At 23.7% G+C, this 25,693-nt stretch overlaps 2 protein-coding genes across 4 annotated transcripts in view; one reads left to right on the top strand and one right to left on the bottom strand.

Moving 5' to 3' along the window:
• Positions 1-2,557: 2,557 nt before the first annotated feature.
• On the bottom strand, positions 2,558-5,585 carry LOC112599318 (protein-L-isoaspartate(D-aspartate) O-methyltransferase). Its single transcript, XM_025346167.1, has 6 exons — positions 5,261-5,585; positions 5,062-5,208; positions 4,334-4,470; positions 3,797-4,022; positions 3,645-3,730; positions 2,558-2,860 (listed from the first exon to the last, which is right to left on the bottom strand). Exons 2-6 carry the CDS (start codon positions 5,114-5,116, stop codon positions 2,678-2,680), a joined length of 687 nt encoding a protein of 228 aa, XP_025201952.1. The 5' UTR covers positions 5,117-5,208; positions 5,261-5,585; the 3' UTR covers positions 2,558-2,677.
• Positions 5,586-9,235: 3,650 nt separating this feature from the next.
• LOC112599293 (myosin-IIIb-like) overlaps positions 9,236-25,693 on the top strand; it is a 34,702-nt gene continuing 18,244 nt past the window's right edge. Inside the window, exons 1-5 of one of the 3 annotated variants that reach the window (XM_025346117.1) lie at positions 9,236-9,336; positions 14,259-14,402; positions 15,142-15,317; positions 16,339-16,443; positions 16,556-16,732. In XM_025346117.1, coding sequence (XP_025201902.1) covers positions 9,309-9,336; positions 14,259-14,402; positions 15,142-15,317; positions 16,339-16,443; positions 16,556-16,732 — 630 coding nt within the window. In that variant the 5' untranslated portion in view covers positions 9,236-9,308. The remainder of the gene's footprint in view (positions 9,337-14,258; positions 14,403-15,141; positions 15,318-16,338; positions 16,444-16,555; positions 16,733-25,693) is intronic. The other 2 variants (XM_025346116.1, XM_025346118.1) reach the window with 2 other exon arrangements.

The following is a 25,693-nucleotide window of genomic DNA, read 5'->3' as shown; positions in this document are numbered from 1 at the left end:
TTTATTGTTATTAATTTATGTTGTTAATTATTACTCATTACGTTTATGTTTATTATTAACAAAATGTTTCAAGTCTCTACGATTAACATTTCTCGAATAAAAACAAAATAAATCACTTAAATTATCAGAGGAAAATATCGTTATTTTTTATTTAATTATACGTTCAATTTACGTACTAAATGTGTATAAATCATTATGATTTAATATATTTTGAAGTATATCTATAGAAATCTATGGCGTAAAAAATTGCATAACTAAAAAACTTTAAAACAAATATCATAGGTATTAGGTATACATTTATACGATCAAAATAACAGTTTTGAAATATTTTAAGATTTCAGGATGTACGATAGTCAATAGAAAGACTTGTGAAAATGCGACCTCTCGCGGCTCAACATTCGTGAATACGAAATATCTTATTCTTGGCAGATAGCGCTTTCAAGAAATTTCCATTAATACACACATAATCGTCGCTAAACGAAGGATAGTCGGCATGGGCAGTCTTGAAATCGCTAATTTCGTAGCCAGAGCTGCTCCGGTATTAAGGATTGTGTTACTGTAGCTTGAATTTAAACCGACCAGAAATGACTCCTGATCACTGTATGTTGCATCCTCGGGACACGAATATCACGCAGTCATGTACCCGGATACTGTCACATAAGCACCGTTGAATTTAATTAGAATTGGTCCTGGTAGTCACCATCATCGGTGATGGTTAGAGAACCAGGATCCTCAACCTAACCGCGTATCTCGTCCGACAACGGGCGGTGATTAAGCGCGTTTCCACGTCCTGGCTGTGCTCACGTGATGTTGATCGTAGAGCATTTCTAATTTGCTCACATCTCCGTCACCTCCCCACTGACAGTTATGTGGAAACCGTGCGTGGTGGTTATTAATTCCCCCCCAACGTTGGCACCCGGTTGAGTCACTTAGTTGGCGACGCGTCGGTTAGTCCGATTCTTAGCCATGTGTGTACCACTGTCGGGTTGGGTCAACGATAGAGTAACTTATTCGCGCCTCGGTAACACTACTGTAGCCAAGTTATCTGCAGTAGTAATCCGGCGAGGCGTACACATATAATTAAACTAAACTTCTCGGCACTCTGAAGATATTTTAAATTTGTTTACTTTCATTTTAAGGATTGCCTTAAGCCCTTAAATCATTCAATACAAAATTATTTGATAATCAAGACTCCAAGGGTAATTCTATTTTTAGCAGTTTAAATATTAAACAATACATTTCATTTATGATAAATATATAACTCTAATTTAATTATTAATTATCAAATGACATCTAGTTGTTAGTTAACCAACTACAACATTTTTTTTTTAAGTCAAAATATACAATCTATATCAGATTATATAATAAGTACATATGATAAGAAACAAATAACATGATCATTCAAAAATTTAAACATTGAATAAAGAAGCCACTCAATAATGATACTTCAATATTGGTTTAAAAAAAAGAATTGTGAAATTAATATTTATTTAGACATGTTTTTTTTTATATTACAATTTGTAAAAGGTCTTGCACCTTTTAAATTTTAAGCATCTAGAACTGCTGGAGATTGTGAGGGAGGAAAGGTTTTTAATTAAAGGGTTTGAGTGGGAAGAAAGTAGGTTGTGGAATCTTTTGTAAAAGTGGTTTCTTCGTGGATTGTTTTTAATTTCAGGTTTGTGTGGAGAGTATAGTTAAATATGTATGGGTTGGCATTTATTAATTTTCTTAGCGCTATGTTTTGAAAAGATTGAATTTTATTTAAAATTATCTTTTTTGCACTTCTCATTAGTTGTATGCTATAAGTCCAGATTGGTTTCAGTAAGGTTTTTTAGATGAGGAATTTGATATCAGAGGAGGTATGTTTATTAGAAATTAAAGGTTTGAGAATATGAAAACGGTTATTTAATGATGGCCTCTTTGCTCTAATATAGTGGGCCCATGTTAATCCTTTATCTAAAGCTACAATATTAAAATATAATATTAGTGGTCCTATGCATTTTAGAGCTGTTAAAAAAAATATAAATTTTTTTTTTCAAATGTTTCTTTTGTTCAGGTAAATATTATTTAATAAAATAAACCAAAAATCATAGAACTAAAAATAAAAAATAATACTTGAAAATACAGTTATGATGCTAAACAAATTATTTTCATAGTAGTGTTTAAAATTTAAATACAGTATATATATTCTTTAAATTTAAGCTGTGATTTTAAAGTACATTCACAAGTACCTATTAATAAATTGAAAATGTATTACCTAATAAGATTTTAAAATTACTAAGTGAAGTATTCAATAATTTAAGAAGATACAATAATAGAATATAACCACTGAAAACTGAAATCTTTATTCACGATTATTTAATTTATGAACTATAATTAGATTACAATTCAAAATACAATATAAATCAATACAGTAGCTGATAGAACATAATAAGCAATGTTTTTAATTATTCAAGGTGTTATAATTTATAAACTTTTAATTTAATGTCACAATGATTTAATTTATAAATATAATTTAATAACAATATCAACATTTAGGAATAAAAATAAAACAATATTTAAAAAAATTTTCACAGTAATATTCTGCTTAGGTACATGTTTAATAAAAACTATCAATTAATAATCCAGAACTAATTAAGTAATTTAATTTTTATCAGATGAAATTAATAGTACATAGTCAATGGTTCCATTTATTTCTTTGAGATGCTTCGTCTGTTAGAGGAACATAAATCACATCCATTAGTTTTTTCCTGGATAATGAGCCATCCAATTTTTTATCAATCACTTCTAACACTTGGTCTCCATTTTGTGGCCCAATTGGTAATACAAGACGTCCACCAGGTTTTAGTTGATCAATTAACTAATAGAATACAACACATATTATTCAAAATAAAATAATACATTTAAATTTTCTGTAATTAAAACATGAAAATATAAGTTATAATATACATACATATATAGATGTATTTCAAAAAGTTAATAAACTAATTTAAATAAATAGTAAAATACCAAAACAGCAATAATTATCCAACATAAATTATTTTGAGACATGCTTCCTAATATAAATGTGTTTTCGGGGTATGCAAGATATGAATTTGCATACTATGGGCACTCATTTTTTAGATGAAAAATAATCTTAGTCTTAAAATAACACTTTTAAAGAATAAAAATAACAAATGTAAATACAATAGTGAATAAATATCTATTACTTAATTATGTAATGAGAAATATGAAATTACATCCTTTTTAATAAATGTCTATAAAAATATGTACTATATTTCAACAAATAAAAATGTTAAAAATCTAATATTTTAATTTGAGTATTATAAAATATAAAAACAATAACCTAACTATCCTATGTAATAAAATAAGATGATAGTTAATTATTATTTGCTATTTAAATGTATATCAAAAGGTTATGTCAATGTATCAGATTATTAATTCAAAAACTAAAATATGAACACCTATTTTTTCCATGAAAAAAATTCATACAAATAAAAGGAGAAGCATAATACCAATGCTAAACAATAAGTATGATAAGAAACACATTATTTTAAAGAGTTAATTTTACAATTAATATGTTTTTTTAAATATTTTTATGATCAAATATCAACCAATAGAGATATTAATTATTTATTATTTACCGGTTGCGGAATTTTTTCAGCTGCAGCTCCAACATGTATTGCATTATATGGTGCATATTTTTCTAACCCTAGTCGTCCATCTCCAGCTGTAACAATTATATACTTTGATTAAATTTATAATTACAATATTGAAATGTATTCTAATATTTTACTTTCTAAAATCACTTTCTGGGAATTCAATAGTTCAGGATTATCTTTTTTAACATTTTCTAAAGATTTTTCAACAAGCTCAGGAATATGATCAATGCCAACAGCTTTACCATTTTCTCCTAACATAATAGCCATACAAACAGTTAAATATCCAGATCCAGAACCAATATCCAAGGCTCGTTCTCCTTCTACTAATTGGTCTTTCAATAGTTCCAAAGCATATGCATGCTAAAATAAAATAGGTAATAAATAAAATCATTTAAGTAATTACATGAACATAATATTAATAAATGAATAAATTATTTTAAATTTTATAGCTATAAGTATATAAAATTTAAAATAATATCTATATTTTCTATATATAACAAGATGTTTTTGTATTAATAATTCCCTGGTTTTATCAATACTAAAATAAAAAAATTGACATCTTGGCCTATATTGAGCATTTATTATAGAGATTGTTGAAAGTAATACAACTTCAATATTCTTTCAGAACTATTTAAAGTTAAATCATACACATAATATGTCTTATATAATACCATATGAGGTGCGCTGATTGTAACTCCATACCCAATACTTTGTGGTTGATCTAAATATGGTGAAGTTGATACATAATTTCCTCTATCAACAGCTTTCATTATTTTTTCTACTTTATCACTTTTAATTACATTGTTAGCTAAAAAAAAATAAAAAATTTAAGACATAATTAACATTTGTTGGTTAGTGAATAATACAAATTAAAATAGTAGAAATGTTTTAAATTTATACTCTATCTAGAACAAGAGCACATATTTGCACAAGCAAAGATGATGAGTAGGAGAGTAGAAACAGTTATGTGTACAATTTATGTCCAATGTCTAGTATAATATTATTTTGAATAGAATAAAATTAGCAAAATATTTTAAATAATCAACATTATTTTATATAATTAATATTGCCAGTATTTTAACCAAAAATATTATATCATAACTTCTATACCCTGTTGTTTGTTTAAATTTTAAATTCTTTAAGGATGATCGTAAAGTTGAGAGATTAAACAGATTATTTTTATTATTTCTTTAAAAATATAAGTATAAAATAAAATTATAAAATTGACCAAGTAACATGAAATTATGAATAATACAAAACATTTAAGAATTAAAAACATAATTTAATTTGAAAATGAATCAAGACAATTTTAATAGTATGATAAACTAAATAAAAATAACATAACTGGTTTCATTAATAAATCTTAACAATCTTATAATTAATGACAATTATTATTTACCTCGCAAATTTTGTACAAGTTCAATATTATTTCGTCCGTGAGATCTCCAAGCCATTTGGAGCTCTTTTGAATTTCAGTGTTCCTAGTTTTAGAATCCAAACACTACGTCTAATGCTCTAGTATCAGGTTGTATTATTACTTTTGAACCTATAAACAATTTTTAAAATATCGTGTAAAATCAGTCATGAAACTAACTTACCAATGTGACGTAGAACGATATGTTTTACAAGCGATGCACCACAAATCAAGATTATTAATTTTAAATCGTTCGATATGGTGCAGAACAGCTGCAATATGCTAGCCTGTGTGTACTAAATACTAATTCAGTATCTAAGTGACAATGTAGTTAAGTAATGTTGTATGCACTAATGTTTAATAGAACATAAACATTAAAATTATTTAATAATATTAGTACTATGTTTTAATTTTTAAAGATTTAATTGATCACTGAATATATGTTTAGTACAAAGTCTTTACTCCTTAGTCTTTAGTATTTAGTATTTACATTTTAATTTTTACCACAATTTAAAACACATAATCAAAAATATTAATATAATTTGTGGTTTACAATGTTTACATAGATAATGTACACATTGATAAGACTTAAATGTGAAGAGACGTGTGCATAGAATAGAATATATGTTACCACAATTACACATAGGTTATATTCGGTTATGATTTGTGGTAATCGCAATTATCAACTTTAATAATAATTAATGATTCTTAGTAAAATTGTATTAAATATAAATAAAAAATAAAATATATGATAGTTAAAAATTATTTCATATGCCATGTAGAAAAACATAACTGGTTTAAAAAAAAAAAAATGATTTTAGTAAGTTTTAACTTAATTTTTGATTCTTCATATTTATTTTTTAGATTTTAATAGAAGCGATAAAAATGTTGGTAAGTACATAGATTTTTTACTAATTTTTTGATAATTGATTTGTTTTTATATATATGAAAAAAACAATAAATAATAAAAATAATGAATTGATTATCAACTTTAAGAGTAGGTATTTAATATTTTGACTCTTTTTAACTATAAATAAACATTTAAAATCTTACATTTTTTTAGTTCTATAAATAACGATTAAACGTTTTTTGCTAGGTCAAAAAACTTGAAAATTGAATTTAAAGCCTCCCATTAATTGTTTATATATATATAAATTCAAAATACATTTTCATAACAATTTGATAAGCATTTAAAGTTCAAATTTTAATAAAATTTATCAATTTTACAAGCTCATATTTCATAAAAAAAATTGTTAATTGTTAAAAGCAAAATTCCAAAAAAAAAAAATTATATTATTAAAGACACGTATAAATATGTAGTTAAAAGTATGTTCTTATTATCTTATTATGAAGTATACCTAAATTAAGTTTAATGATATTAAGTACCTATGCTATATTATAATATTGTAATGAATATTATGATTTATAGCCCCCTTCCTAATCAAGTCCTTAGAACTATCCCTACAGTACAAAGTTACTCATGAGTAGCTTATACGAAAACAAAAAATATATATTAAAGCATAATTTTCTTATAATCAAACAATTTAAGTTGAAATTCGAATGATATTATAAATTTAAATTGGGAATAACGATGTTCATTAATTTTTATAGTTCAAAAACATTTGTGAGGGCATATAACTTTTATGTATACTATTATTATATTTCATATAAATTATTAAGTACACAATGTTATTTTCAAATGCAATGTTTTTGGCAAAAATCAATTTGACTTACTCTATTACTAATAATAAAATTAATTATTTTACTTAATATATATTATCTACATCAAAAAACAATATGGCACATTCTTAGTAACATGCTGGTACCTAGATCGTCTCTACTCTTCACTCAAAATCGTTTTTCCTAGATATACTCGTACAATGATACACCATTGAATTCAAATTAACACATCCATCACACTAGGTATCGCAGTGAACCAATCGATACCGATAACACCTACCATTCAATAGAGTGGTATTTTAATGTGTGCATAAATAATTAATGAATTGATCAAAATTTATTTTGTCGAAAGCTAATCTTACGTTTTTTTCAAATTTATTTTAATTGTTTGTTTTTCTCGTTATTTTGAAAAAAAACTGGACATTTTTTATTTTTACCTTTTAAATTTATAAATTAGATTACATTTTTTATTAGAATCTACCCCCAGAGTAAAAAAATCAAAAATCAATGTATACTTGCCACTGGTACACTGTACAATGTACATATGTAAACAACAAGTACACTATACTATGTAGTTTGTATAGTTGTAAAAGTTACACTATTCACTTAACAATTAACATGTTAAGTGCAATGTTTACTTAAATACTTGTGTCATATGTACAGTGAATCTAAACACTTAATTGAATTAAGGTTTACTCAATACACATAAGCAATACGTACATACTATATACGGTTTATCCCTTCTAAAAACAATATTCAAGGTCATTTAGGCAGCACACGCGCATATTATGTCTCCCAGTAGGTAATCGAACATTTTCTCGCTACCTTTTCATTGGCGATGCCATATTTTTTTCTATATTGCAGACTTCACTATTCATCATACTGGTATTTCTCAACTATATTCTGAGCATAAGTAATGCTAGGTAATTATTTTTATTATTTAACTTGAAGGTAACGACATAATCTGTAGTTTGTTGGAATTTTTATTTAAATATATTAAACTTGAAACGAATTAGAAGCGCGTGTATAGTTTTACAATTTCAATATCGAAAAAGCTCCTAACGAACAACATAATGTTGATATCTTTAAGTAAAATTACTTTTATATTTAAACTAACAAAACTAAATAAGACCTGTTAAAATATTTTGTTATTTTATTACCTGTTATGATAATGAAATACAACATACTTAGGTGATTCAAATTTTTGTTAAAAATATTTTGTTGTAGAACGTTACTACCATGATTTTTTTAAGATATAAAATATGGGTTAAAAATTAATTATTTATGTTAGTATAATCAAGTATTTTTTTTAAATATTATTTAAAATATAAAATATTACTATATTGTTTATTTTATATTTAATTCCTTTAACATATGATTGTTTCGAATTTATATTGCTAATATTTTAAAACTATAATGTATTATCCAACTATCAATAGAAATAAGAAATAAATTGGACTGATAGATTGGATCTCGACAATCGACGTTATTATGGTCAATGAGTAATGACTAATGACCATGTCTCATAGCTTAAAATCATTATCGGATTCTCATATCTTTCTTTAGATCTATTAAATTGTTTGCTTAAAAATAATGACATGACTTCCAGGTATGGAATTTAAAATGTTATTGATATTATTGGCGCCAAAACCTATTTTCGGATCTTAGGGACATAATAACTTGTAGAAATTGTGGGTTGATTATATGAAAAAAAAACTGGATTATATATATCATATAATATGTGGCAATGATAAAAAAAATATTTCACAAGACTAGTTTTAATTACCTTCCATTGATGGTGCGCATTATTATGTGTAATAGTTATATAATTATATATTATATGTTTAACTATTCAAGTTTTGAACCAATTGGGCTCGTAAGTTTTTTATTTAGACAGATAATAGTGATAATACTTACCTATATATTTTTATTTTCTGGAACTATTTTATAAGACAGACTACTGTTGCTATGGCGTACAGTATTTAGGTACAATAAGCCTCTTATAGAAGTGCAGCCTTGTAACTGACGATAATTTAATAAATAGGTTACGGTCTATAGTTCAAATGTCTTTTTTTTCCAAACAAAACATTTTTTGTATGAACTTTGCAAAGTTAACATTTTATAATGATTTTTAAACTTAAAATAAAGTAATCATTACTGTTTTATATTTTGTAAATATTATAATCTTTACTATAAATGAACAGATCATTTATCAGTGCAGAACGTCAGCCATGCATATCAATAATATTATAATGAACTTCAATAATAACAGTAAAGTGGTTGTGTCATTTTAAATTTTTTTTGTCAGTATCTAATTTATTGTTTATAGTTTTACAAACATATATTTATGTTTAAATTATATTTTACTTATTAAATGTATATTTTTTATTTTAATAATTCACAAAAGCTCCTATATATATTATTTACATTTATATGAGTGTTATTTAATTTTTTAGGCTATGAAATGAATGTTAAAATAAATGAATAATAAAATTATTCTGAAAAACTCAGATTATTATATACTCCTGAAAAATTTATGAATTTTCTGCGACATGTCATACGTTGATGTGCTTCAAAATTGTGAGTATTCAGCATTATAGTAATACAATAATTATGTCTTGATGCTTTTTATATAATTATAATTTATACCATTCGTAAGAAACAATTTAAGTCTTAATTTATGAAAACTCGTTTTAACTTTTAGTTAATGTATGTATTCATTTTTTTTTTTTTTTTAGAAATAGGATAGGTATATTAATAATTTAAAAAATGATTCAAGATTTAATTGTAATTTCAAGTTTCACTATACGAGTATATAAATACAATTAACTTTAATTGATTCAAATAACAACTAAAATAAATAATTGAATTCACAAGACTGAAATTATACACGGTATTCAGTAATAATATTCCAATAAATATATTATAAATATATTGCATTAAATTATAATCAAATATCTCTAGTGAATAAGTGATACTTTCTCATTACATCTGGACTTGTTGATATATTGCTTTTATGTAGTACTAAGAATATATTTTGTAAACCGATTCAGCTATCTACAAGCTCGTTTTTAAAACTTAGAACAGATTCAAAACAATAATAAATTAAAAATTTAATTTAGACATGTAGTCTAGAAATTATTTTATAAGTTTTTATTAATGAATAAATAATTTGTAATTAATGCAAGACTAATATAAAAACTTATTTTCGAACAAATTCGTTAACATTTTATTTTTTTATACAATACTATAATGTGATTAAATAATTAAAGTATTTAATTTTGAATTGAGACACGTATATCAAGTGTGAATTTGTTATTATAATTTGTAATTATATATTATTGAAACAATTATATTCTACACATATTGGTTAAAATATTTGGTTATATTTTATGAGACATGTGTAAATAGGTACCTTATATTCCAATATTTTTATTTATTGCGATTGAACCATTTAAAAATTCCTATATTGAATATTTAAATTACCTCTATTATAGTAATTATAGGTACTCTTATGAGTTATGATTTACGAATATGAATATTTTTATAACTTTTCTTTATAACGTTTCTACTATTTCAAATGATTTATCAGTGATACAGCTTTTATTTTATAATTGCATTATATACCAAATAGCAGATATAGAGTAACTAATTAGTTAATAATTATACTAAAATATTTCAATTGATTACATTTTTCAATTAACAAATTATTTCGTTTTCATTAATAATGATATAATTATATTATAATTAATATAAGAAAATTCTTTTTGGATTTTGGTTAACTATTAGTCCTATATAGTATATAATATTAATCAATATAAATATATTATTCAATATTTTACAAAAAAACGCATATAAAGATTATCTTTAACGTTAAACGTCAATAAATGAGTTATTTGCTATGGTTTAAAATCCGCATGAAAGGTTTATTTATTATTATTTATTAGTTTATATTAACATATTTACTTATACATTATAAACTTTAATAGATTATCAACACATAGACTGAAAATAAATTATGATTCTTGCTCCTTAGAACGTATGGTTTTATAATCAAATATTGTTTTCATAACAGTTAAATATTATGATGTAGTATTCCACCAAGTTTATATATATAGTTATATTCATACTTTTATTTTCATTTTAACACTAAAAAGTTAAAAGGTAATTTATAGTTAATACAATAATACTACTTATTTAATCGTATTTTTGAATAGTTAATAGTAAATATATTGCGCGTAATTTCACATTATTATCGAAGTTTATATAAAACTGCATTCTGCATGTGAATTTTACAATACCTATATTTAGTTAGTTGAGTACTGATAGTGCAGTCTATGATAATATTATGTAACAATAGTTAAATATTACTAAGTTATTATCAGTTTAATTTTGGGAAATATTATAGTAGTATTATATAGGTATTAATACAGTGCCATAGTGGCCAAATGATAAATATCATAGATATTGAAAATATACCTTATTGCCATATTGAAATTTTGTCTTATATAAGACATGTATAATATGTGTATATTATAATGTGTGTTTTTTTTATTCTTTAATTATTATTTATGCCAACGCTACTTGAAGATGGATACCTACAATATTAAATATTTAGAAAACAATGAAGTTATTATTTTTATAGCTACACTAATCGAAAAAAAAACGTTCTTCCTGATTGTGTTTTTTGTATAACTATACAGCTATACAGCTATACTTAATATCTTAATATAATATATTATACATTCATATTAATGCAGAATTGTCAGAATTCAATGTAGTAGGTATGTGTGCGTTTATCTACATAATATTCTCACGTAGATGTAGGCGTGTGTTTACTGTTTGGGTCATACAAAAATACATGATAATATAAGCAACCTACATACATACCGTGGGCTACTTAAAATAATTATTGTTATCAACACTAATAACTATTTAACTATATTGAAGTGGCGTATTCAAGTTTAAGAGGGTTTTTCAACTTTAAGATTTTATTTTACTATACGTATTACTTACTTATTTACATACATAATATATATATATATATATATAAATTTATATAAATAATTGAAATTTAAAAATTTTAGATAATTTATCTTCATAATATATTTATAAAAGAAATAGATTAAAATTAAAAAAAAACAAGTTGTCATGTTACCGTCATCTCCGGATTTTTATTAGAAATCGTTTATTTGAAATTATGTTCTATAAATAATTGTTATAAACAATTCACTTATCGTAGATATTAGTGATATTCAGTAGCGGATTCAGCAAGGAAGGGGGTGAAATTTCTAATACGTTCTAAAATAATATTATGCTGTTAATTTTTCTGAAACACGAAAAATAAAAAAAATGGTTATGGAATAATTTTTGATGAATTAAAGTAAAAAAAGTTATACAAAGAGGCCATTAAAAAATTGGAAGAAAATCCAGGAAATTATATTATGTTCTATCTATGTATAATCTTTGTGTACAATACATATATATTTTGATATATATTTTTTATATATTAAATATAACTTTTTAATGAATCTCCCATTAAAAATATTTGTATATGCTATTGCTATATTAGATACACCTACATAATCTGATATATCGTGTAAGAATCTATACATATTTAATGTCAGACAAACCTGACAAACTCATTTGTTCAGAATTGGAACGCAAAATAAAAAAATGATCGCTGTCAAGTCATAAAAGAGTAGGTAAGGACTAAGGCTTGTCAAAACGAAACCATGCCATGAGAATTTTGGTAGTTTGCATAAATAAAACAACGTTTTATTGGTGTCTGGTGTGGTGAAGTAAATGGTGATCATGACTAACAATACTAACATAATAGAAACTTAATTATATTATAATATTTTTATGAATATTCTTATTTATTATTATTATTTAGTTAATTTGAGTTTAAAAATATTCCTGGAACTTTATAACTTGTTTTTTATTAATAAATTTGAAATTCATGCAATAGTTTATGTTTTATTGTGTGTTAAACATATATTTTTTCATAACTATATTAACTATATGGTCCCACTTCCAGATTTTTTTAAATTTTGATGTGAACACTAAACAGCATATCAACTTTTAGTTTTCTTAAGTATTAGAAACTTATAAGTAACTACTAACTTGATATAGTTTTAATTTAGTTTTAACTTTTACATTTTCTGATAATTACAATGCATACAATAGGTAAACCTACATAAGTGAATCACTTATATTGAACTATCTGAACTACGGGATATTGATATTTATTTAAATCAGCTTAAATTTTAAGGTTTTAACCATATAAATGAAGAATAGTGCATCTTCAGTAGTACCTACTTAGATTATATTTTTTAATACCCTTATGGTTCCTTGTTTAAAAGTTTAAATATATATTTAGGCTGTACTAATACTTCTGTTAAAACTAAGTAAATTATAGTTTTTATTCCGAAATTACATTTATACATCTAATCAATATTTTTTATAAAATATTTTAATTGTTAAATTAAAACTAAAATTGTAGTATAGTCTGAAAATTAGATGTCGATACAGCATACAATATTATTAGGAAAAACAGTGTACAAGAAACGTAGAATAATTTAGATAATACGTCAATATCTGGTTAAAAAAATTAAAAAAATTAAAATAAAGCTACTAGTGTTTATGGAGACAATAATAATAATAATAAAAATAATAATAATAATAATAATAATAATACGATATTGGTCGATTTTAGTTAAAAATAAATCACACTGTATGTACAGCAACAGTATAGACGATAGACTTGTTGAGAATACTCTTGAACGCTGTACAGCGTATTGGTATGGTAATAAAAAATTATAATAATACGGCCAAGTAGGGAAGTACTATTCGCGGTAAAATATAATAAACAAAACAAAATCAAAACGCGTACAATGCACTTCCGGCGCTATGGCAACACTATGCGTTTCACACCACTGATTTCTGTAATGTGCATCGCGAGTGTGCGACTGCGCGAAGTTGTACACGCACACCAACGCAGTACACACCGTAATATACGTATACACCGCACGCAGTCGGACCAGGCGCGCTGGCCAGGTGATTTTTGTTTACAATATCCCCTCAAAACCTCCTGTTGATACAATTATATTAAATACGCGGGACCGTCATAAACACACATACGAGAGTACATTAATAATAATAATAATAATATCGTGTCCGAATGTCTGATAATATACATTTATTTAATATCACTTAAATATCGAAAGTGTTTTAGTTGTTCATGATCTCGTATCTCGTGACAAATGAAAGCTTGTGACTCTTCGATCTCATCCTGTTGTAAATTACCATTAACTCCAGTACTCGAGTACTTACTAAAATAAACATATTGTTTATTTTATTAAATCGTTAATGTCATTACGATCAATGGTCATCGTCGTTCAAATCGCCAGTCCTATTTGGGTCTGGTTGTAGTCGTTGCATTCTGTCAGCCTCGTAGCATACGATTCGCTGTCGTACTAAATGATTATCGTCCTTTGCAGCGGATATCGAGATGGACTATTACAGGATGTGCCAGCGTTTTGGCTTGAATTCGGTGCCCAGTCCAGATGGTCGGTTCACTATTGACGAGCTCATTGGCGAAGGAACATACGGCGAAGTATTTCGAGCCAAAGATACGACCACCGGTAAAGGTTTACCTAAATCAATATATAAAAATGGAATATGGTAGTTATAGGAATGGTTAAACCTGAATTTAAAGTGGTGTCTATTGTGCTTTGTATCCCTTTCTTTGTTATTCTCTTTGAAAGACACATAACTTTAATAAATTATTATATATGATTTTAGATAGAATTCCTAATTATTTAAATTAACTTTCATAAAATGTATTATATTAATATGTAATTATAACAATAATAAAAAATAAAATTTACAATGACAGACATATATTAATGAAATTATTAAATTCGCTTATTACTAAATCAAAATTAAAATTTAGAACTTAATAAAATAAAATAATTCTTAATGTTTTTAGGTCATGATACTTCTCTCATTACATAATAATGTAACAATGTTTTTTTTATGTATAATGTGTACAGTATTGTAAATTATAATATGAATTATTGATAACGCAGAATAATTATCATAATATTATTAATTTTTTTTGTAACATACCTATTTTAGAAAAAATGTGTACCTTATTTAGTAACAATAGATAAAATAAAGGATTCCAATTTTAAAGTTTTGAGGGTTTCTAGGCAGAACTTTTTACCTATTGCGCACATCTATATAGTACAATATTTAAATGATACCAATATCAAAGAATTTATGTAATACTTAACCTTATTACACATTTTTACTGGTTTTGTACAATGTAATGTGCAATTAAAAAAAATTGTATGTACTAAATTGAATTTTTTATCACAGGGGAGTTTGTTGCCATTAAAATATTAGAAGATATTGCAGGCAATGAAGAAGAAATTGAAGATGAGTACTTGGCATTGAGAGACCTTAGTTTGCATCCAAACATTCCTTCATTTCATGGAATCTATTTTGTTAAAGGTTCTAAACAGCTCAATGACCAATTATGGTTTGTTATGGAAGTAAGTCTTATTTTGAGTACCTATATACTTTGTTTTAGCTATATATATTGTAATGATATGTAAAGTGCTTTATTAGGAATAAGATATTACATAAATAAAACATTAGGAAAGTACTAATTTTATTTTTACATATAATGCTGTCAAATATAGTTTATAGAGATTAAAATACAAAAATATAATCAGTAAATAATTAGATAAATTATGTTTTGTAGTTTGACTGATAATTAAAATAATATGTTGGTATGTAACATAATAATAGCAGCTTAATTTGGAATATTGAATAGTTTGCTATGGAAGTAGAAACGATAGATAGAGTATGCAGTGGTATACCACCTAGATGTGTATCACAAATTTGCTGACATACATCATATCTTTTATGCTTAATCAATATTATTTCAAAAATATTATAATAAACTATTGTTTATTATGATAAATTGAATTTAGCACCTAAATCATAGTTTGATTAGTCTTAAATTTGCATTTTATAGATACAAGTAAATAATAATTAATAGCAAATTTAAATATAGATTATTTTGATTAATATTAAAACTAGTAGAAATTTCATAAATATATTATGTCTAATAATTTGTATAGATAGGTCTCAATTTAAATTTTACAATTTGGTGTTTTTAATACATATTTTTCACTTTATGCTGAAATAACTAAATAAACTTGATATTAAATTGGAAATAGTATTCTCTTATTAAAGTTTAGCAGTTAATAAGTCAATTAACAATTTATTAAAATGGTATATGTACTGATCCAAAGGTGTAACTATTATTAAAACAAATAAGATATTAGATATATTTATTTCAATATGAACTATAGGTAAATACCGTTAATATATTGTTATCTTATTAGTCATCGATGGTTCACAAATGTAATTTATCATCATATTTTCTAGTCTAAGTTATGAATGTTACTAAAAAAAGTTAATGAGAAAATGTTGTGTTTATTTTAATTTAGTACATTTAATTAATTTTTTTAATAAAGATTACATTATTTTAAAATTTGGTTTTAGCTATGTCAAGGAGGATCAGTGACCGATTTGGTGCATGGACTAAAAGCCCAAGGAAAACAATTAACTGAAGATCAAATTGCATATATTTTACATGAAACTTTACAGGTAAATTTTTTTGATTCAAGATAATCTTTATAGTCAATTTACTTATTAAATATTACCCATTTTGTCTAATCTATAAATAAAGTTATTGATTGTATTTATTTTGTTTTATAAGGCTCTAGCGTTTTTACATCGTAATCACTGTATGCATCGTGATGTGAAAGGGCATAATATTCTTTTAACTGAAGATGGGCAAGTTAAATTAGTTGATTTTGGAGTTTCTTCACATTTAGGAGCTACAATGGGGCGACGTGATACATCAGTAGGAACACCTTATTGGATGGCTCCCGAGGTTAGTAGCATCTAAATAAAAATTCTGAACTTAAAATTTTAAATATTTACAGCCATTTATATAAATGCTGTCTAAAATTTAGAAATTGAGCTTACTTTCTTTAATTACAATTTTTTAATTTTTATTTATTGAACATTGAATAAAATCTTTTATATTGAAAATATTTATTTTTAAATTTTATCATTTACAAAATTATACAGAGTTAATTTTTTAATTTAATTTATAGATATTAGTTTGTTATAGCTCTACCCATGACTACTGTCTATTCTATAATCCTGCCATCTGTAGTAATAAATACATTGTGTAAATATAAAATGTTATGTTTATTTGATGATATAATATTAATTAAAAATGTCTAAGCTTTTTCTAAATTGTATATAAATGATAATAATGAAAATAATGAGTTTATATAATATTTTATTTTATTTTATAAATAATCTAATAATTTGACAAAAAAACATACTATTACTATTAGGTTAAAACATGAAAATATGTTTTTCAAATATGATTTAGTTATTATTTAATATATTATTATTGAAATTAATTTTAAATATTTATTAACATGCGTCCCCAATATTAATATTAAAATTCAATTTTTTCAATTCAAAAATATTATATAAATGACAAGTATGTATGAAAATGGCCACAAAATGTTTTTAAAAGGGTTGTGATGGCAATGTTAATGAAGAAATTGTTTGGAATTGTTTTATAATATTAAGGTATCAAAGATAATTATTGTTTGAATAGTTTGAGATTACCAATAAATGATTTTGTGTATTCTCTTGGATTCATGAATTTACTTCAGTGGCATATTGTAAACGTGAATTAGATATTGGAAAAAATGTGGTTGTTTACATGTAGTTTGTGTTTGGTGCAAAAAGGGCAAGAATAATCAAGTAGATAATCTAAATTTAATAGATGAAACAGATGAAAGTTTTTTTCGTACACCAGAAGAATAATGGAAGACGTATATTACCTCAACAATAGATGTTCAATAGTATATGCTGTGTAACTATAGAATTTTTCATAATTAGTGTTTCAGAAATCTATCAGAAATAACATTGATACATATTATTAACCAACATATTAGATATGGTTCTATAATAATAATAATTATTATTATTTTCATTTATATACTGTCTAAAAAAAAGCCTAAACATTTTTAGTTAATATTATATTGTTAAATAAATACATTATTTTAAATTTATATAATGTATTTATCATTATAAATAGCAAGAAAATAACAAACTTAAGTGACTGGGCTTTAAAGTTTTCAATCACCTGGATGGGGCTATAACAAACCAATACCAATTTATAAATATTTATTATTATTTTTTGTTCACAATATTAAAACTATAAAAGGTAACACTTATAAATACATAAAAATTAATATCTGTTAAATTATTTTATTTATATTACAATAAATTGTTACAAACTAGGAAAATAAAAAAAATAAATACTTAGATTATAAGAATGTTGAATATTTATTAGATATTTATGATATTAATGTATTGGTAGTTCTATGTATTTCAGCTATTTAATTTGATTTGGTTTAATGTAAAGTTATACTATAAATGTTCATCCAATCAACTGTTTAATTTTTATTCTACATTTTTATTAGGTATTTTATAAAAATTAAAAACAACAGTAAATTAAAAAACAAAAAACTGTACTTATAGCATGATGTTTAATTAAAAAAAAATTAAATGGTGTATCATGAGAATTAATATTTTCATTTGTTAACTATTATTTTTATATCTCCATTATTATTTGATGCAATGAAAATACATCATGAAAAATTAGGGGAAAAATTAAATTTTTATTGTATTCTTTAATTATGATCTTAGATGTTACTTTACTTTAATTTTAACATAGAATTCACTTTAATATAAATGTGTAGTAATATTTTTTTTTTTGTATGGTAGCTAAAGACATTAAACATAGCTAGTATGCTGTATCATTAAAAATTAAAAACAAAATTGAAAAGTATTGAAGAACTTATTAAGTTGATTTATAAGTGTTATTTAGGTTGTTAATGTGAATAATAATTTTTTGGATTAATTATAGAGTATTAATGTAATCAATCATAGTGAAATATGTGTATACTTTATAAAAAATACTGTATACTTTTATCTTGTGTGGGTTAGTATGTTGATAAATTTTTAAATTAAAAAATTTTTGACATCTTTTACTTGAAGAAATTAAGAAATTAATGTAACAAAACTGATTAAGTACCTTAACAAAAATATAAAATACAAAAGTAATTTATTATATTACAAATTCATGTTACAATGTACCAAAAAATCATCAGTTTTTATAATTTATTACTTATTACTGTCAATTTTGAACAATCAGTGTTAAGTAAAATTAAAAATGATATGAATTTAATGGTAAATTATATGTTTGGGACTTTCGGTCGATACAGTTTATAGTTTAATAATATCTGGAGTGAAATACTAATACTATAGAACACAGCTTATTATACTACTTCAGTCATCTAATTAATAATAATTTGGATAATTTCTGATATTTGGTGTATATGGCCTATTTAACTGTTTTTCTATGGTTATTTAATATAAGCACTTTATTAAGCTTTAAATAACTATCCATAGATATATCTATGAATTGTATTACAAACTTATAACAAAAATTTAGTTATACAATATTTTATACATTACATAGATTTAATAAGTAAATAAAGTACAGAAAAATGTTTTTTTAAAGTTATTCCATTTAAAATACAGAAACATTTCAAATTTGTTGTGAACTTGCTTCAATACCCTTAGTGTTAGTGAGTACTGACATGTAAATAGCATAACTCAATGAATACATACACACAGTTTACACCAAAGTCAGTTTCAAATGGTATCATATAAAAATAAAATCCGAGATAAAAGGTATCAGTAAACAGTGCATTTTTTACTCTAAAATAAGAGATACATTTTTATATTTACATCCAAATATCTGTAACTTGTATACTTATATCCTATGGACTATATTTGTCTGCTCAGAATAACTCACCTAAATTAGGTATTGCATCCATAATACTATTAATACTTATATACAGTGATTAATGTCATTGCATGAATGGAAATTTAGTAAAAAATACTTTAAAATTGTATTTAAATACAGATACAAATATTTAGCTATCAGCATGTATATAAATATTTTTCTTATTTATTAAGTACAAGGCATGCAAAATTAATTTTTTAATTATTAATTTAAACTTGGAATGCAACATATCAGTTTCATTAAAACTGTATTACCTACTTTATTTTACACTAAAAACAACAAAAATTAATTAATCATTATTCCATATATCTGTAATAATAATAAACAACTAAGTGTTTTAGAGCTTCTGAACATTTATAAATAAAAAAAATACACCAAAATAAAATAATATAATGATAATCAACAAATAATTTGAAATAATAACTTATATTTTTATAAAAAAAAAGTATTATTTTTTAGATTTTTAGTTTTTACCTTTTTGAGTCATACATTTTTTTTATTTTTTTTTTTTTATTTCAATATATAAAAATGAAATTTTTAATTTAAGTAAAGATGTTTAGAAGAGAGTGATTAAAATAGTTTTTTATTTTTTTAACTCGCTTTTTTCAGCGATAAGATCTTGACAAGTAATAATGTAATACAATATGCCCTTTTATTGCCTATGTGTTGCGCCGTTCCAAATACTGATACCATAATAATATCTGATAGTCTGAGACATTATTTTATTTCGCTTAATTTACTTAGGTACACAGTAATCATTTTATTTTTATTTCGAAAATTACAAAATTTTTGCCTATATTGTTTTTTTTTTTTTTTTTTTAATTATACAATAATTTAATTTTGTTATTTCATTAGTTTAAAACTTGAGTTCTCGATTAATTTTATAATTTAATACTGTTGTCAGCGGAGGATATCTAGGGAGGGATGATTGGTAGATTGTCATTCTCTTTTTGATTTTCGTTACCATCATACATTATTATCTACAACTCAATTCTTAAAAATTTAAAATGTATACCTATAGGTTTATAAATAGAAGATTAGGTTTAAATCATTAAGTCATACAATTTTGACAATTTTTTATTACCAATTAGTTATAATAGTTATGGCTATATTGTAATTATCAAAAAAAAAAAATGATTAATAACTATAGTTGTAATTGATATTATTAGAAATAAAACTAACAGAATTTGAATATTTTTCGGGTCAATTAGAGTAATAAATTTGCGGATTTGAAATTCCTCTCTTCCCTCAGATTTAAAATGTATCTATTACTGCCTGCTTATAACTTAAGTAATTAAAATAGTTAACTATGTTAATTTATATATTATATTATATATAGCGAAGAACTAATGATAAACTAAAATTGATCAACGTGTGATATTTTTACAAAAGTTAAATCTTACAAGGTGTACGTATTACGTCCAAGCAGCTAAGCGGGTCCCATCAAATCTTTGTTCTATTAAAAAATAGAAACATTAAGAAGTATTAGAAATTCTTAGTATTGTTATATTCTGTGGTATTACTTTTCATTAATTTACTTACCATTACAATATCAATGTTATTACTAAAATATGGAAAACATATTTTTACCAACCAAGTAATTTAAAACTTGTATTATTTTAATCTCTAATCTATTATTTCATTTTCGTTAAAAATAAATGTATTTTGTAGTAAATTATACTATTAGACATCATGCTCTTTTTTAATAATAAATAATAAAAGTTAAAAATGCATGTTATCTAGCTGCCCTAATACATTTGTAAAATAATAAATTTGACATGAAACGATACAATTTTATTTTTTTTAAATTATGTAGAAATAATCTGAGTATGATCAACATGATGATAAATTTATAAAGATAAAAAATTCAATTGCACTTTAAGATATAATGTATACTAACATCATTGAAAACTTAAACGCCAAATATAATTTATTTAATTTAAAATTTTAGTTAAAATAGTCTAGACAATTAAACGAGTACTTCTGAGAATTAAAAAACTAAAAAAAATTACAACTCCGATTACTCTATATTTTAGCTAAAAATAAATTTAGATTCATTTTAAAACAGCTGGGTAGATAGATATTACTATTGATTATAAATATCAGTATTTATCATCAATGATATTACCTTTAATTTTTTTTTATTTTCGTCTAAAACTGATTATGGGCAGTATTAATAGGTATCTATGTATAAAATACTTTTAAAGTTACATAGTATATATAATATCTCCTTTTCGAGAAGCTTTTCCATTCTTCATTTTAACTATTTTATTGATAATGCGATATTTCATCAAATAAACCAAGTTAAGGATTTAGATTTTATTTTTACTTCAACATTATTCTTTGCACCATATATTGACTAGATGGTTGGCAAAATGTTGCAAGCTATAGAATTTATTAGACGATTAACGGGGTCAGTCATTTCTGGATAATGTCTGTTGGTATTATACACCTCTCTAGTTAGATCAATTGTAGAGTATGGGTCTGTGGTATGGTCCCAAAGAACTAAACGCAACTAACTCAAATTGAACGCGTTTAGCATTGTTTTTTTAAAGATGGTTTCTCGATTTATGGGTATTAATCATGAACCCCATGACCATTAATACGTCTTAATGAATCTTAATTTATCTACTCCGAACAAAAAGAAAAATATAAACGATATTCAATTTTTAAATAGTTTAGTTTCTGTCATGATTAATTCACTTTGCTTGTGGTCCTATTGTCTAGAATAGGTTTTCGCATTCTAAGAATAACCCGTTCATGAAACCTTTACTATTTAGTTCTAGTGACAAGAAATTATTTAGAAGACTACTCTATAAAGAGAGCTATGTCTTTTGTTAACCGTCAATCAAGTTATGATGACTTTCTCGTTTAGGTTTTATATTTTTATTTTATTTAGTCTTTTTTTTTTTTTTTTGTTATTAATTATTTACATCAGCGATAGCAATTAAGTGCTCATTATATATATCATATATTTTAATTTAATAATGCCAAATGTTGTTAGTATTATATATATATATATATTTATAAATGTTACTGTATACATTATAATTAACATATACTATATTATTGAAAGCAGTATGTCGTTTAAAAGTAAAACATGTTAAATTAAATAAGTAAAATATTAATCATCAATTGAAAATTTGACACTGCAGAGGGTACTTTGGGCGTATTTGAATTACTCAATTCGTAATACCTATACTTAAAAAAAAAATAAATAAATAAATAGATTCGTTTTAAAATTTAATACTGGCTTTCAAATTTAATGTGGCGGCATATATTCACATTGATAATACTTATTTATCTAATCTCATAAAGAATTTAAAACTGTAATCTAATTACTATATAAATGATATAGGGTTTTAAATGTATGCAGTCCAAAAGATTGATTAATGGTTATTTATATTATGACACATATTTAGTATATACCTACTTTTATTAATTAACAGCTGACCTGTATTTTATACTTTAGTACACATACGCTTAACATTATTTTAAAATAACTACGGACGGAAGTGTTCTGCACTTCTGCACTTTGTGAATTACATTACTGTAAATTCTTATTGTTGTTGTAATATATTTATACAATTTAATAGATCACTATTTTATCAACATTATGAAACTTAATTAATTTGCAACTAATAAAAATTATATTATTTATTCCATTATAGTTAAAAAAAAAAAACTTTAAAATGAATAGGTAATAAAATGTCAAGTTCTACATAAATTTCCATTTATTTCATTATGGTTATACGAAAACTACAAATATTAATAATCTACTTTTGGATTTTGTTATATATGTATAAGTAGAACACGGATTTTTATGCACTAAGAAGTATCGAAATATTCCATATAATATGCAGTAAATATCATGAAAATATGTAAAAAAATATACAAGGAAATTGTTTTTATTTATTTAAAATTAACAAATTAAGCAACTTATAATAATTAATTATTTAAATATTTAAAGCAAAAATGTTGTTTTAATATGCAATACATTTCGAATTTTGTGAAAATATGCAATAGGTACATTTCGAATTTTGTTAAAGTATGCAAAAATATGCAACAACCATTAATATGCAGAAATATGAAAAAAAATTTCACCATTAGATTCAAATTATTATGATTTGTTAAGATAACTAACAAAATAAATATCCAAAAAAAGGAAAAGGAAAAATATGTTTTTGCATAAAAATCCGTGCTGTATATTTACATGATGTTTTGTTTTAAGCCGAGACTAACTTAAAGCATATTAAATTTCTATTCGTAATTTACTTTTCTTAGTTAAATTGTAAATACTAAACATAGTTTTTCTAAATTGTTCTTACGCTTATTATTAATAAGTGATTTGAATGAATAATAATATGATGTCTCAGTGTTAAGCTTTTTTCAGTTGTATAATAGTTAGTATTAGATACCTTATTTAATTAATACCTATTTTAATATTGCACACGATATAATTTACCGTGTTCTACGTGATATTTTATATCAAAATCAATGAAAAGTTACTATATAAAAGTAAGAGTAAAATTAAGTTGTTGCATCCTTTTTTCACATTAATTTTGTCCTGTTTAAAAAAAGTTTTATATACTAGTACCGTCCTTAATAAAAAAGAAGGTTAACTACAATATTAGTACATTTTCATAATTTAATCGTAATAATATATTCAAATATTGTTATGAAATGAATACAAAAATAAATGTATAACAATATACATAAATATTAAATATTGTTGTCATAAAATAAATGAAAAAAAGTAATTAAAAAGTTCAATAATAATACATTCTAGCAATATAATACAACTTTTAAATGTATGTACATAAATATTAAATAGTTAAAATCTAATTATCATATTATTAGGTAAAATAAAAAAATTTAAAAAAATTGTAATTGGATGAAATCTGTAAGATATTTTTTTTACAAATTCTAATCACAATATTTGATTTAACTGTATTCATGCATTTTAATACACTTCTAGCGTTCAATATTATTTTTTAATTCTGTGTAAAAACAAAATTAAAATTAATTTTTAACTATTAAAAATAAACCTTTTTCACTATATATACAATCCATTTTTAATATAAATTATTATTCCATCAGACACAGACTTTTACAAATAACAACTGAAAAATGTATTAAGTGTGATCACTGAAATCATTATTATCTTTATCTCTAAATGATATAATATCATGAAATTCAATTCCGCGTTATTAAGTCGTAAATTTTATTTATTAGTATACGTAGTATAAAATTACTTATAAAATATATATATAATAAATAATGCAAAATTAAAAACGGACTAATTATAATCTAAATATAATCTAATTATTATCTTAATTGATATAACAAAATGAATAACACAAGACGGATTTAGTATATTCATTTTAAAATATAAGATGGAACTAGTATATCTTTAAATTCGATTTTTATGTTTGTGTCAGAATTTGATAACAGCCGTTAAGTTAGAGTTTATAGCTAAAACGTTTCTGTAACGAACTTAATTTCTGTAATATTCTAAGTTTTTAAAGGAGACTTCCATAGTCCTTTTGCCCCTATTATATATAATCTACAATATACTATATCTATTAAATTTCACTCGTACTGTCGGAATTGTTGAAATTCTTCTTTATGTATGTATACACACAGCAAAATAACATGAGTGAAATTGAACAGAAAAATATTTTTTATTGACTTTTATCAAGAAAGTCTACGCGTATAGCACCAAATTATTATTGGTTATTTTTTATTACACCCGTTGTCCATTTAATAAAACGAAATTTGTAAGAGAACGGTTTAAAAAACTTATAACTCGTATAGAGTTTTGGCAGTACTCATACATATAGTACGGTTGTTTGGGTTTTCGCTCTATTAACAATATGAATACACTTTTATGTTATATATAATAAGTATAAATAATATGTAACAAATATATATATATATATAATAATC

The sequence above is a fragment of the Melanaphis sacchari genome, unplaced genomic scaffold, assembly GCF_002803265.2.
Source record: "Melanaphis sacchari strain LSU unplaced genomic scaffold, SCAv2.0 Contig50_pilon_pilon, whole genome shotgun sequence".
In the NCBI taxonomy this organism is placed as follows: Eukaryota; Metazoa; Arthropoda; class Insecta; order Hemiptera; family Aphididae; genus Melanaphis; species Melanaphis sacchari.
Note: the sequence above shows the minus strand (reverse complement) of the source record. Positions and strands in the feature narration are given on the sequence as shown.